This window comes from Esox lucius, chromosome 16, assembly GCF_011004845.1.
Source record: "Esox lucius isolate fEsoLuc1 chromosome 16, fEsoLuc1.pri, whole genome shotgun sequence".
Lineage (NCBI taxonomy): Eukaryota > Metazoa > Chordata > Actinopteri > Esociformes > Esocidae > Esox > Esox lucius.
The window spans coordinates 20,960,229-20,974,866 of NC_047584.1; the positions used below are offsets into that span (position 1 = coordinate 20,960,229).

At 44.5% G+C, this 14,638-nt stretch overlaps 1 protein-coding gene across 8 annotated transcripts in view; it reads right to left on the bottom strand.

Annotated features, from left to right (window-relative positions):
- Positions 1–14,638, bottom strand: part of hdac4 (histone deacetylase 4) — a 159,076-nt gene that overhangs the window by 9,989 nt on the left and 134,449 nt on the right. For all 8 annotated transcript variants that reach the window (XM_013137903.3, XM_020054945.2, XM_010879854.3 and 5 more), the window contains 2 exons: positions 6,534–6,652; positions 4,185–4,318 (listed from right to left, as the gene is read on the bottom strand). In XM_013137903.3, the coding sequence (XP_012993357.1) occupies positions 4,185–4,318; positions 6,534–6,652 (253 nt within the window). The remainder of the gene's footprint in view (positions 1–4,184; positions 4,319–6,533; positions 6,653–14,638) is intronic.

The window sequence follows — 14,638 nt, forward strand, 5'->3', positions numbered from 1 at the left end:
AGTTAGCGCAATAGAAACAAGTGTTCCCATTGACTTCCAGTCACTGCGCTAACACTAGTTAGCATTGGCTTTATACTGGACAGAGACATAGAAATGGCATCCACAAGTTCCCCTGACTCTGCTGATGAAGACAGGGATTGTTGTAAATCCCAAGTGACCAGGTTCAGAACAGCTGAACAGCTCTGCACCTGGCCAGTGTAACGCCCCGGCCTGTCCCTTGTCGCCCTGGAACACGGTCGGGGTGCGGTTGCAGGTCAGTTTCTGCTTTCCGTTTCTCTGGGGCGGCTGGTCTCGGTGACCACATTTTATTATTGTTCTGTTTGTTTTGTGTCTGGCCCAAGATTTACATTGGAGCGGGGCCATCCGGTCTTTTACAGTGCCAAGAGCTTATTTACTGCCTTGTGTGGAGGGAGGACTGGAATAACACAGTCACCCTGGGCCTGTTATCCGCCAGGCCGGTCCAACCTGACCGTTCTATCTCCTCACAGACTTATCCTCCATCTACAGTGAACTTTGCCAGCATCTAGCAAGGCTAAATAGTAAGCATGGACAATTGTTTTACATGTGCATCCTTAACTCGACATACCGAATTTTACTGCATTGCGCTGCTCACAGGAATCTCAGTAAGGCTCCTGTCTCAACAATAGATGATCCAGAATGCAGTAACTTGGATAATCCCAAAGAAAGAACCTACAATATTGGCTCCAACTCAAGATTCTTAGGCTCACATTTTAGGCCCTCAATGTCACCACATTCTTGAGACCTGTTCCCCAGCATGCAGCCAGCAATTATCATACCACCTGGTCTTACCAGCCACAACATTGTGTAGAAGTATAGCTGACAAGGCGTTCTTATAGGGCACCTAAGCTCCCGAACACTCTACCTACACATGTCAAGGAGGCAGCTTGAATAAACCTTATTTGAAAAAAACATAATAAGAAACCCATTAAAGCTCATTTTTTATGCTTGATTGCTCAATGTACACAATTGGCAGGCAATGTTTTTATGTATCGTGATCATTTATTTTCTTTACAATATGAGCATAATGTGTGGGAAATGCAGTTTACAAATTAAATATTGTGAATATATATTATTAACTTCAGCAATCCAGCTAGCCACTCTTCCAACACCTGTCACTCAATGTCATTTTTTCCCTGAAGTAATACGCGCCAATGCCTACGTGAAAGGGTGTCCGAGCAGTGCCTCTAAACCGTAGACACTTTTTGAGCTCATAAAGCAAACCAAAGCGGTACTGTTTGCTTGACTTTTAATCGTGTAAGCACAAGGTAGCATTCGGTTTAAAGGTAAAATAATAACACTTCCACACTACCCTTCGGTGGCCTGTTAGCCTGAGGTGTGGGATAACGTTTGGTGAATAATATGAGGCGGTACACCGCGAGTCACAGCCCTGTACGCCTCGTTAACAAAAGTTTCAGAGTCACACAGGCCAAACTGACTAATAGCTTCAGCAGGTTCTTTCTTGGCAGTGCGCCAAAGGGCACCTATTCTTTTAAAAAGGCTTTCGTTTTGACCAGGCATTGCAGGGACACCCGTAAAGGTTTGGTTGAAAACAGAGTGCCCATGTGTAGGGAACAGGGTGCAGTTTGAGAAACAGACCTTCCAGCGACAGAGAACAGAGAAGGGTGTGTGTTTGTGGGCCGTGTCGGTCTGCAGCAACACAATATTCACAGTCACTGACTGAAAATAAATACAAATTGGACAAACGCAGGACGCAGGTGCCTGGAAATTCACTTCTGTCAAAGGTTATATTTCAGCCTCTGACCAATGTACCCCCTCTTTATTAGACATGACATCAGCTCTTCATCTGTGAATTCTACCCAAGGGTCTGTCTTAGGCATTTTGATTTTTGTAACTTTTTAATGGGATAACAGAAAAGCAGCTGATTGTTTTTCAATATGTCAGTTTATTTCAAGTGTGGGTTATTCCTTATTTGACATGTAGACAGGCCCCATAGCTCTGTATGCAGTTCATGTGTGCGCCACAAGTCCTCTTGGTCTTTCTCAATACATGTTTTAAGGTGAACAAAAAGAAGTACAGAACCCAGAGTTTAATAATATTATATAGAAATGTTTATACTTTTTTGACATAAAGATAGAGGACAGATAGAGGACCATGCTGCAGTAATATATGTGTACTGCAGACAGCAGCCTTGACTTCAGGGCAAAATAACTGTTTACATGTGTTAAATGGCAATGTAAAGAAAGTAGCAGAAATGACTATGAACAATCACCTATGCATTCGTGCACACACACACACACACGTTTGTATGGCTATCCTCACCAGGAAAAATAAATTGCATGCTCCCTTGCCCTAATCTTAACCCTAAACCTAACCTTAACCTTTACCTCAATAAAGTAATATTTATGCCTAAACTTAAACTAGATGTAATGCCTAACCTTAACCCTAAACTTAACCAATAAAGCCTGGACCTTAAAGAAACCCCAATTCTAACTCTAAAATGAATTGTAAGTTTGACCCTAAACTTAACCCTGAGCCGGAAATTGACTTTTGCCTCACGGGGACCTGCAAAAGGTCCCCATGAGTCCAATCTTTTCTGGTTTTACATTTGGTCCCCATGAGTATAGTTAGACCTAAAACACAGACACACACACACACACACACACACACACACACACACACATACAGACACACAAACAAACCAAATGCAGTCATCTTCATTTGATCACAGCAGTGTCAGGGTAAAGCCATTCAAAGTACCATAGCATGTTATCTTGGAAGCAAAATAAAAGGGGAAAATTATATCCAAGCCATGGCCAAGAAAGCACTCGACTCCATCCATCCCAAAAAATAGTGGGCGTTTTATTATGTGTAATCTGTTTGGTGCCATGAATCACAGCCTGAGGCCAAATGGAAATCCATCCCCTATAATATGTACTACTTCCCACCAGTCAAAAGAAGTGCACTGAACAGGGAATAGGATGTCATTTGGGACCTGAACTGAGAGTTTGTTCAGCTCCAGGCCCGGCCCACACACTCCCACAATTATGGTCAGATTCTTCAACCTGATGGCTGATACGTCCTCCCTCTCCTTGGCCACTCAGCTCTGGGACACTCCCAAACTGGGTGGCGGGGATGAAGAGTGAGAGGGAAACGGGTGGATGAGGGATGGAGATTAGGAGCCAGGATGGAGGATAAATAAATTGGGTCCGCTATTTCACCGTCTCTTTTCCAAATTCTCTCTCCACCCTTCTGTTTCACTTTTGCTCTCTCTGTTTCAATATCACCCTGTCTGTCTCTCTGTTTCAATATCACCCTGTCTGTCTCTCTGTTTCAATATCACCCTGTCTGTCTCTCTGTTTCAATATCACCCTGTCTGTCTCTCTGTTTCAATATCACCCTGTCTGTCTCTCTGTTTCACCATCACCCTGTCTGTCTCTCTGTTTCAACCATCACCCTGTCTGTCTCTCTGTTTCAACATCACCCTGTCTGTCTCTCTGTTTCAACATCACCCTGTCTGTCTCTCCCTGTGTGTGTCTTTGTCTGTCTCTCCCTGTGTGTGTCTTTGTCTGTCTCTCCCTGTGTGTGTCTCTGTCTGTCTTTCCCTGTGTGTGTCTCTGTCTGTCTTTCCCTGTCTGTCTCTCCATGTCTGTCTCCCCCTATGTGTGTCTCTGTCTGTCTCTCCCTGTGTGTGTCTCTGTCTGTCTCTCCCTGTGTGTGTCTCTGTCTGTGTGTGTCTCTGTTTGTCTCTCCCTGTGTGTGTCTCTGTCTGTCTCTCCCTGTCTGTCTCTGTCTGTCTCTCCCTGTCTGTCTCTGTCTGTCTCTCCCTGTGTGTGTCTCTGTCTGTCTCTCCCTGTGTGTGTCTCTGTCTGTCTCTCCCTGTGTGTGTCTCTGTCTGTCTCTCCCTGTGTGTCTCTGTCTGTGTGTGTCTCTGTCTGTCTCTCCCTGTGTGTGTCTCTGTCTGTCTCTCTGTGTCTTTCTCGATCTCTCACAGTCTCAGTATCCCTCCTCTCTTTGGCTCTCCCCCTCAAAAAGTGTGAGTGTTGGGAGAAAGGCCCTTCAACATCACACCTCAGGCAGTGCCGTGAACCAGATAGAAGGCCAAACCACCCAACTGGAAACCCTTCAAAGATCAATTCTCAAATCTGATTTGACTAGAGGTGTAAAAAAGTCCTTCTCCCTCAACAAGTGGCTCCTGGTCTTACCTCGATTCCTAGCAGAGCGGAGACACAGGCCTCGGAGGCGTCACAGATGGCGGTGAGGTCATGGCCCCCCTCCAGGGCCAGTACCAGGCGGCCCCCGGCTAGCCCCATCAGCTGCCTGGTCAGGTATCCAAAACCTGGGGAGAAGAAATGCCAAGGCCCCTGGAGGGTTAGAGGGTTTCTGCAGGCGATCAAACAAATGCAGACAGAGAGCATGGGGAAGACTAGGGAAAACTGTATTGCATCATATTTTCTCTTTTAGATTTGAGACGGAGGCACCAGGGATTCACAGGGGCCTGAAGGCATAATACAGGCCAGGTTTAATCTTAATAAATGTGGCTTAGTGTTTTTGCCTCAAGCCGCCGGCGTTTGATCTTCTGGGGGTTTTAATATACGCATTCCGCCATACCACCCTCAACCCCCACCCTGTCCCATCTTTGGACCCCCTTGTCTTAAAGCCGCAGTGCTAGCCTGAAAACTCAGAGATGGTTTTATGGTAATCTCTTTGCTGGCACGCCACCGGTCTACTCTACAAAGGCCAAAGATGGATGTTTCAAAGTTCGATCCTGTAGAATTGTGAACGTGAGTGGAGGTTTCCCTGCTCTGTAGAATGAACAGCGACAGAATGGATGTGATCGTGCAGGCATGTCTGTGTCTACAGTATGGAGTTAACCTTTTGTAAGAGACTTTCAGGCACTCAGATCAATTATCATTTATGCACATACATGTGTCAGAGTGGCACATACACGTGTCAGAGTGGCACATACACGTGTCAGAGTGGCACATACACGTGTCAGAGTGGCACATACAGGTGTCAGAATGGCTCGCACACACGTGTCAGAATGGCGCGCACACACGTGTCAGAATGGCTCGCACACACGTGTCAGAATGGCGCGCACACACGTGTCAGAATGGCGCGCACACACGTGTCAGAATGGCGCGCACACACGTGTCAGAATGGCGCGCACACACGTGTCAGAATGGCGCGCACACACGTGTCAGAATGGCGCGCACAGACGTGTCAGAATGGCGCGCACAGACGTGTCAGAATGGCGCGCACACACGTGTCAGAATGGCGCGCACACACGTGTCAGAATGGCGCGCACACACGTGTCAGAATGGCGCGCACACACGTGTCAGAATGGCGCGCACACACGTGTCAGAATGGCGCGCACACACGTGTCAGAATGGCGCGCACACACGTGTCAGAATGGCGCGCACACACGTGTCAGAATGGCGCGCACACACGTGTCAGAATGGCGCACACACACGTGTCAGAATGGCACATACACGTGTCATAATGGCACATACACGTGTCATAATGGCACATACACGTGTCAGAACGGCACATAAACGTGTCAGAACGGCACATAAACGTGTCAGAATGGCACATACACAAGTCAGAATGGTTCATTCCGGTGTTGGCCAGCCAGAACGCTTTTTTAATTAGAATTGTTTTATGTGGTTGCGATACCCTTCCTCCTCGTAGTCAGAATTAATGTTTCTACTCAGTGCTGTTTACTATTTAGCCTGGGCTAATAAACTCAGATAAAAGCAGCCTTCCTCTTAAAGGGATAGTCTGACATTTTGGGCAATCAAGCCCATGTGAAACAATTATCAAGCAATTTTTCTTACTCTACCAGGAGTCAGATGAGCTCATGTATGTATTTATATGTCTCTGCTTGCAATTTGATGGAAGTTTGAATTATGCAGTTTCTGGAGCGGCTTTAATTGCTCTAATGCTAGTTGATTCCATAGGCTTTCAAGCAGAAGTAATGCTGGTAAGGAGAGCAGTCAATGGGGCCATGTTGCATTACCTTTAAAGCGTACTAGCCCTGTTAGATGGCATTGCAACACTATGAGGTCAAAATAATATTCTGACATTTAAAATTTGATGACATGCTCTTTCATTGTAAAATCCAGGAAAATGTCTTCTTGTTAAGGTGTGATGGAAATGCTGGCCCAGATCATGACACATCTGATCTGATTACACCAATGAACTTCATCTGGGTAATCCTATCAACCAATCACAAATGCATATGTTAGTATCTTCAAATTTGATTTCCTATTGTCCACACAATCAGACCAAATGAACATATCTGGGTAATCCTATCAATCAGGGGCGAGGTACATATGTTATGAGGTTATTTTCATGAAATAGACAGTGATTTAGACGAAGTGCTGAGTAGAATTACAAAACCTGTGTTTTCCAACCATGTAAAATCAGAAATGACATCAGAGATTATAAAAAATTAGGAAAAAGGTGAAGGTGTTGAACAAGACCTTATAGTAGGGTGGCTCGCAGTGGCCTGGTTGATAGGAAGAGACCTGGAAAAAGAGAAAGTCACTTACATTTAGCGGTCAGCCGGTACCCGCCCAGTGGTGACGCATGGCCCTCCACGGCATCAAAGCCAGAAGACACCAGCACCACATCAGGAGCAAACTGGTTGGCTATGGGCATCACCACAGTCCTGTGAAGCCAAAGAAAAGACAAGGGAAGGAATAGAGAGAGAGAAAAACAAAATGTCAAGCCGCCTTTAAACTACCTGTTCAATTTACTTCTCTTTCTCTCTCTCTCTCTTTAGAAGTATTGTAGGGCCTCTAGGTTACCATCTCTCTCTTCTTGAATAAATATTAAAAAAAAAAAAAAAAATATGAATTAACACATGGCTATCACTGTCCTCTACCATTTTAAATGCTACAAACACAAATTTTTGTTATAATCTGTAAAATGTTACATTTAATTACGAAAACACTGGAGACAGGTAGCCTAGAGGCCCTACCTTATAGCAATACCTAAAAAAAAAGAGAGAATTATATATTTTTTTCAGTCTTTGAGGGATCATAACTAGGTAGCTAGTAATAAGATTGTTCTCTCTCATTCTCTCCATGGTAATGTGTTTTTGTCTCAAACGGGGGGAAATAATCTCGGTAGATTGCATGATTGTACATCCATCTGATGTTCGAAGACAATTTGCAAAGGTGGATAAGAAATGCTCATGACCTGGTGCTGTCAGACATTTCTAACTTTGCCAGGATGTTCCTTAGAACTCTCTTGTTAGTTGCATGCAGTTTTACAATGCCAAAACTGTGTTTTCTCTAAATTAGGTTTCATGTTTGGTGTAGAATTTGTTATTATACACAATGTAAAGTGTGAATGAAGTTACCTTTTTTTGTTTTTTTGTCCGATAATCATCCGTTTACATCCCAATAGGGCCTCTTTGAGACCTCTCTAAATTCTAACCCTCAGCAATTTTGACTGTTTGTGTCTGCACTAAACATGCAACCATACCAAAATAACAAGAGGTAACATTTTGGGAGTATTAAATCTAGCTACTTCACACTATTATCTGTAGGTTGAAACCAGATCAGACAAATCTACTGTGGAATTCTTTAGTTAAAGATCCTGAAAATTAACCCGCAAAGCATTCAATTCATCCATTTGGAATGACTCCTTTATAAGAATTCTATAGATTTCTGGCCTTGGGATTGGATAAAGATACAGGCAAGCTACTTCAGCAACTCCTTCAAGACTAGTTTCTAGGTGACATATTCTAAGCAATAGTCTCAACTCCCAAGCGTTCATATTTTACACAGAGGTCAGGGGTCGTTCCATAAGGATGAATAGAATGCTTTGCGGGTTACTAGTCAAGATCAATAACTAAAGAATTCCATAGCAGAATTGTCTGATCTGGTTCCAACCTACAGATAACAGTGTCAAGTTGCTAGATTTAATCCTCCCAAAATGTTACCTCTTGTTATTTTGCTATGGTTGCATGTTTAGTGCAGACACAAACAGTCAAAATTGTATGGCGATTTTGACAATAATTGTATAGATTTTTGGCCATATCTTGGCCTTAGATAAAGATACAGGCAAGCTACTTCAGCAACTCCTTCAAGACTAGTTTCCAGGTGACATAAGTATTTGATCACCTATCAACCAGTAAGAATTCCGGCTCTCACAGACCTGATCATTTTTCTTTAAGAAGCCAACTGTTCTCCACACATTACCTGTATTAACTGCACCTGTTTGAACTCGTTACCTGTATAAAAGACACCTGTCCACACACTCAATCAAACAGACTCCAAACTCTCCACAATGGCCAAGACCAGAGAGCTGAGTAAGGATATCAGGGATAACATTGTAGACCTGGAGAAGGTCTACATGGAGGAGTGGGCCAAAATCCCTGCTGCAGTGTCTGCAAACCTGGTCAAGAACTATAGGAAACGTATGATCTCTGTAATTGCAATCAAAGGTTTCTGTACCAAATATTAAGTTCTGCTTTTCTGAAGTATCAAATACTTATGTCATGCAATTAAATATAAATTAATTACTTAAAAATCATGCAATGTGATTTTCTGGATTTTTGTTTTAGATTCCGTCACTCACAGTTGAAGAGTACCTATGATAAGAATTACAGACTTCTACATGCTTTGTAAGTAGGAAAACCTGCAAAATCGGCAGTATATCAAATACTTGTTCTCCCCACTGTGTATATATATATATTGAGAGAGATATATATAGACATACACAGCTCTTGAATAAATGAATAGGCCACTGCAGAATTATCAGTTTCTCTGGTTTTACTATTCATAGGTTATGTGTTTGAGTAAAATGAACAGTTTTGTTTTATTCTATAAAGTACTGACAACATTTCTCCCAAATTCCAAATAAAAATATAGTCATTAAGAGTATTTATTTGGTGGAATAACCCATATTTTTTATCACAGCTTTTAATGTGTCATGGCATGCTCTCCACCAGTCTGTCACATTGATGTTGGGTGATTTTATGCCACTCCTGGCACAAAAATTCCAGTAGCTCTGCTTTGTTTGATGGCTTGTGACCATCTATCTTCCTCTTGATAAAATTCCAGAGGTTTTCAATGAGGTTCAGGTCTGGAGATTGGGCTGGCCATGACAGGGTCTTGATCTGGTGGTCCTCCATCCACACCTTGATTGACCTGGGTCTGTGGCATGGAGCATTGTCCTGCAGGAAAAACTAATACTCAGAGTTGGGAAACATTGTCAGAGAAGAAGGAAGCAGGTGTTCTTCCAGGATAACCTTGTACATGGCTTGATTCATGCATCCTTCACAAGGACAAATCTGACCGATTCCAGCCTTGCTGAAGCATCCCCAGATCATCATCGATCCTCCACCAAATTTCACAGTACGTGCATGACACTGTGGCTTGTAGGCCTCTCCAGGTCTCCGTCTAACAATTAGACGACCAGGTGTTGGGCAAAGCTGAAAATGTGACATGTCAGAGAAGATGACCTTTCGGCATTTTTCTATGGTCCAATCCTTATGGTCTTCTGAAAACTTAGGCCTGGCTCTTCTTTGCTTCTCATTGAGGAAGCGCTCTAGCTTTGCACAACTTCAGCCCTGCCCCTAGGAGCCTGTTTCAAACCGTCCTCGCTATGCACTTCACCCCAGCTGCTGTTTGCCATTCTTTTTGAAGGTCACTTGATGCTATCCTACGGTTGTTGAGTGACATTCGAATGAGTTGATGGTCATCTTGGTCAGTGGACAGTTGTTTTCGCCTTCTGCCAGTCTGTAGCTTTTTTGTCCCCAATGTCTGTTGCTTGACCTTGTTCTTACGAACCGCCTTCTTTGAAATTTTCAGGATGGAAGCAACCTGACAATATCCCTCTGCCAGTGAAGCCAAAATTATTGCAAGAGGATAGGAATGACCACAGCAGTGGTTTTTATACTTTTCCTCATTAAATTAGATTTGGTTCAGGTAATCACCTAATCAGTACCTCATTAAGTTAAATAGGTGTGCCTGTGTTGGAATTTAACAGACACTGGAATGGAATGGCTGCCATACATGCAGAGATGCTGATTTAAGAAAAATTAGGAGTGGTCTCTTAATTCTTTCCAGAGCTGTATATAGGCGTGACAGTAAGGTTAGATACAGAAGAGATCTTGCTGTAAATAGAAGTGGGCTGGACTCAATTGGCTATGAGGTTAAAGAGTTGGTCCAGCCAGCAACCGAAGTTCAAATCCCTGAGGCATCTGTCAGTGATGTGTTTCATTGTTTGAAATAATCTTTATAGTCTTGTTTCTGTGGGGCCTATCTGAGCGACTGTAGGATGGCTCTCCCAGTGTAGCCGTGTGCCCGGTACCATGTTCTTGTTAGGTAGGCTATGTTTTTGCTGTGGTTCGAGTGTGAGGGGGTGCCTCAGGGCCGTGATGCAGAAGCCCTCTACTTTGCTGACCTCAGGAACATGGTGCATGTCTCCTGGCTGAAGGGCACAGCGGGCGGCGGGCCCAGTAGTTCCTAAGCCAGCTTTCTATCCATCCTGCTTTCACCACCACAATTATAGGCCTCCACTAGGCAAACCACGCCCACCCACACACCGAAAACACACACACACACACACACACACACACACAGCTGTCTGCAGCGGCGGCCTCCCCTGAGGGAACTAGGGAGACGGTATTTTTAGGAGACGGTACCCCAGACAGCGGAGATACACCGCGGAGTGTGTGCGTCACACACGGTGTCAGCATGCCTCTGGTACTAGCTCAGCGAGCAGCGCCACATGCAAAGAACAGACAGGGGACTTTGGAGAGGGGGAGAGAGGGAGGGAAAATAAGAGAGGGTGAAGAGAAGGAGTAAGAGATTTGTGGTTCGGGGGTGTGAAGACCAAGAAAGTGGAAGAGAATTCGAAAACAGTGGCAATACACGGAGATAGGCTTGCGAACGTCCGATGAGATGAGCATTCGTATCTGTTCAACTGCTTAAAAGTTCACAGATACGAATGCACGCACTCCATCAATATCAAGCGCATAAAAGAAGCTATGCCAAAAGGAAGAGAGCCGGCCACATCCATGGGAGTTGGGGAGCCAATGGGGCTTGAGGAAGTACCAAGGCTACCAATGGCAACCGGAGCACCACACACTAACCGTAATCCCGTCTAATGTGCATGGACACGCACGTCATTCCACTACGAAAAACTGCCTGCGTCATCAAACCCCAACACCCCTTTTTACCTAACAAGCTCCCTGCAAAATAGACGACAACCTTGGGAAAGCCACAGATATCCATTAAAGAGATTGTGTGAGTGGAAACCAGGGCTTTTATAGGTCTGGCTATGGCGTGAATCAGTGGACATCTATGTGGTAGATGAAGGCTGAGGTAATAAGGCCAGCGTATAACCCACTTTAATGATATTTACCACTACGTTTTAGCTACAGGACATCTTGGGTTTGTGGGGACGGATCCAAAAGCCGTCATGCCTCAGTCAGCTACTTCCTGCCAGTAAAGTGTCAGTGCTGAGGTGTGCTCTGCTCTGCCACGTCCACACAGTCGCACCAAATGGCTTGTTAAGACTGAAAAGGCTGAGTGTTCACCCCTTACGTCCTTTTTCCTAAATACAGCCCCTTAATACAGTATTCAGAACCCTTCACTTTCTCTACACTTATTGTGTTATAGACTTAATTTACAATTTATCAAATTATATATATGGGCAAGTGTATCCAAACCTTTGACTGGAAATGTATATTATTTGCCATTAAGGCATCCTGTGTCCTTTGATCATCCTTGAAATCGTGTCTAGAACTTGATTGGAGTCCACCTGTGGTAAATTCAATTGGTTGGACATGATTTAGAAAGGCAGGTCCATAGTCAGTGAATTGACCAAAAAAACCTGGCACTCTAACAGAACTTCAGAGTTTCTCTGCAGGGATCGGAGAAACTACTAGAAGGGCAACCATCTCTGCAGCACTCCATCAATCAGACCTTTATGGCAGAGAGGCTAGACCGAGTAAAAGTCATATGACATGCCGCCTGAAGGACTCTGACAGCATTTCTTGTTTTGTCAGCTGTGAGTGCTCAGGAGACCTGGAATTCTCAGGGCCCTGTGGATAACACAAGCCTGGCCGGTGAGGATGGGCAGAGAACATGTGAGTACATGTGTCATCAGTAGTTCCCCTTGTTTCTCTGCCCTTACAAAAGGCTAGGAAGGTTGTGCGGGCACCATCAGCGATCTTTGAAGAGGAACCCATAGATTGATTCTGGCTGCTACAAGCGGAACAGAATCACCTGACAGTGGGCAAACATCAAACTGAAGGAAGATCACGGCGTTTCAAGCGTTTGTTGAACTGCATTGTTTGAGTAGGGACTATTGTTTTTGGTTCTAGTTTAGGTATGTGCATAGGAGCACTCTATTATACAACTGATGCAGTGTCCTTCAATGGACAAAGCGGTAAGACAGAGGTTTTGCTAAAAGATTGTGCCACTACGTTCATTTTCTGTTGTGAGGTAACAGTATCTTTCTTTTTTGTACTATGGCCCTGAATATATATTTTTTTTAATAAAAGACAGACAGAAACTCAGCCTTGTTCTAAGACTTGCAGCAGTTCTAAGCCCCCAACCATTCACACACAAACTAAACTTAGTCAAGTATTTAAAAAATGCAACCAGTATATCGGGGAGATGGCCGTACCCACAAAAACAAAACAGTGTTTCTGTCTAAGTGTGTGCTCACCAGGCTGTGTGTGTGTAAGGCTGCATGGGAGGACCTGTTAAGCCTCAGGGTTAAACACCTCTTTCTCCAGACACACACACACACACACATACACTCACACACAGCTGCATCCTCTTCTTCTGCCAAGATAACGACGACGCCCGTGTGACTATTCAACAAGCCCCACCTGTAAAGCTCCCAAAACTCCCAGAACCTCCCTGGAGACCGTTCCACAGGTGGTCACTATTCCTGTATAGGTGGCTTTGGAGTTTATGATCCTTCTAAATAGTCCCCCTCTGAGGATCTTCTCCAGGGCCTTCCAGAAGCTATTGGATTTTTCACAGATACGTGAATATGAGATGGGCCATATCATTGTCTGCACTGTTTTCTTTACCTACCAACCTGTGAGGTTGTGCTGTTTCAGTTGGAGAGCGAATGCATTGTGGGGTTCCGGTGTAGGTCAGTTGGTAGAGCATGAGGCATGCATCACAGGGGGCCAGGACGAAAACAGTATGAATAAATAAAAACATGAAGCAGACCAAACTATATGGTCCTTTGAAAACCTGCGTGATGTAAAATAGTATCCTGATAGTGAGGAAAATTAATAAATGCGTCTCTGAATGACAAAAAAAAAAATCTGCATCAGGCCTGTTTTTCAAAGGATGAAAAATCAGCTTGGTATTTTGTTTCCTTGCCATAATATGAATAGGCATTATAATACCGGGTAATGTCCCAGGCAGACGAGATTAATTACTTTTAGGAAGTCTTTGTGTACAGGGCAGTAGACCCTGTCTGTAGCTCTTCAGAGCCCTCAACATTTATCATTCTCTGACTGACATCCAGTCGCACACACACACACCTTGTGAAGACACAATACACGCACGCACACCTTTTCAGAATGGCGGCAGCTGTTTTCTGAGTGGCGTAGACAAGAACCAGGGAGACCACACTCTCTAGGGACTCTCGCCATCTTTCACTCCTCCTTTTCATCTCTTGTTCCAACCTAACGTCCCCTTTAGAACATCGCCCAAGATTGCGTGTGTGTGTGTGTGTGTGTGCGTGCATGCGGATGTGTGTTGTGATTTCAAGTGCAAGCCAGTGAACGAGGAGGAACATACTGTAACTGGACACACTGGACTTAAGTGAACGAGCGCTAATTAGCAGCAACCCATGCAAGCCAGTGAACGAGGAGGAACATATTGTAACTGGACACACTGGACTTAAGTGAACGAGCGCTAATTAGCAGCAGCCCGTGCACAGATTTCCCCTGTAATGGACTGAGACCGATTGCGAGAGCTTGGAGTAACCGGCGACTAGCAAGCACCTGAAAAGAGATTCATCCTCACCATCCGGCCTAATCCACCCGGTGAAGGTGAGCGCCAGACCCGGGTTGGGGAGTAATGTAGACCCTCCACCCCTCACCCCGGATCCGATACCTCCCAAACGGACTAACCAACAAAGGGTTAATTCTAGCCATTCCTATATGTCAGGCTCAAAGCCGTTTCAGAACGTTTCTTAAAAAAAAAGCAGGCAGAGAAACAGGGTAGAAAACCCACACTTCAAAGCCTTGTCATCTGGCGTTGTGGAGAGCTGGTTTGAATTAAGCTCAATTCTCTCAGTTTCCAAGTTCATGGTGAGAGAGGGAGCAAGAAGGAACGAAGTGAGGGCTCGCTAGAGTAGGAGAGAGACGGGGCTTCTGGTTTTCATTAGGGACCGTTTTCTTATCTTTTTTCTCCCTCTTTCTGGAGGATCTGGCTTGATCCTCAGCAAATGCTACGTGGCTCTGGAGAAATAAGGTGCTGCCTGCAAGGCATACATCCACTCAGAAAGAGACAGACAGAAAGAAATTAAGGCAAGAAACAGAGAAAGAGAGAGAGAAAGAAAGACAGAGACTGGCAGAGATAGATCAATGATAGATAGATACAGTATATGGATAGAGAGAAGCAGTAAATACTGTATTTACAGTTCATTTAAGTCTGAGCGG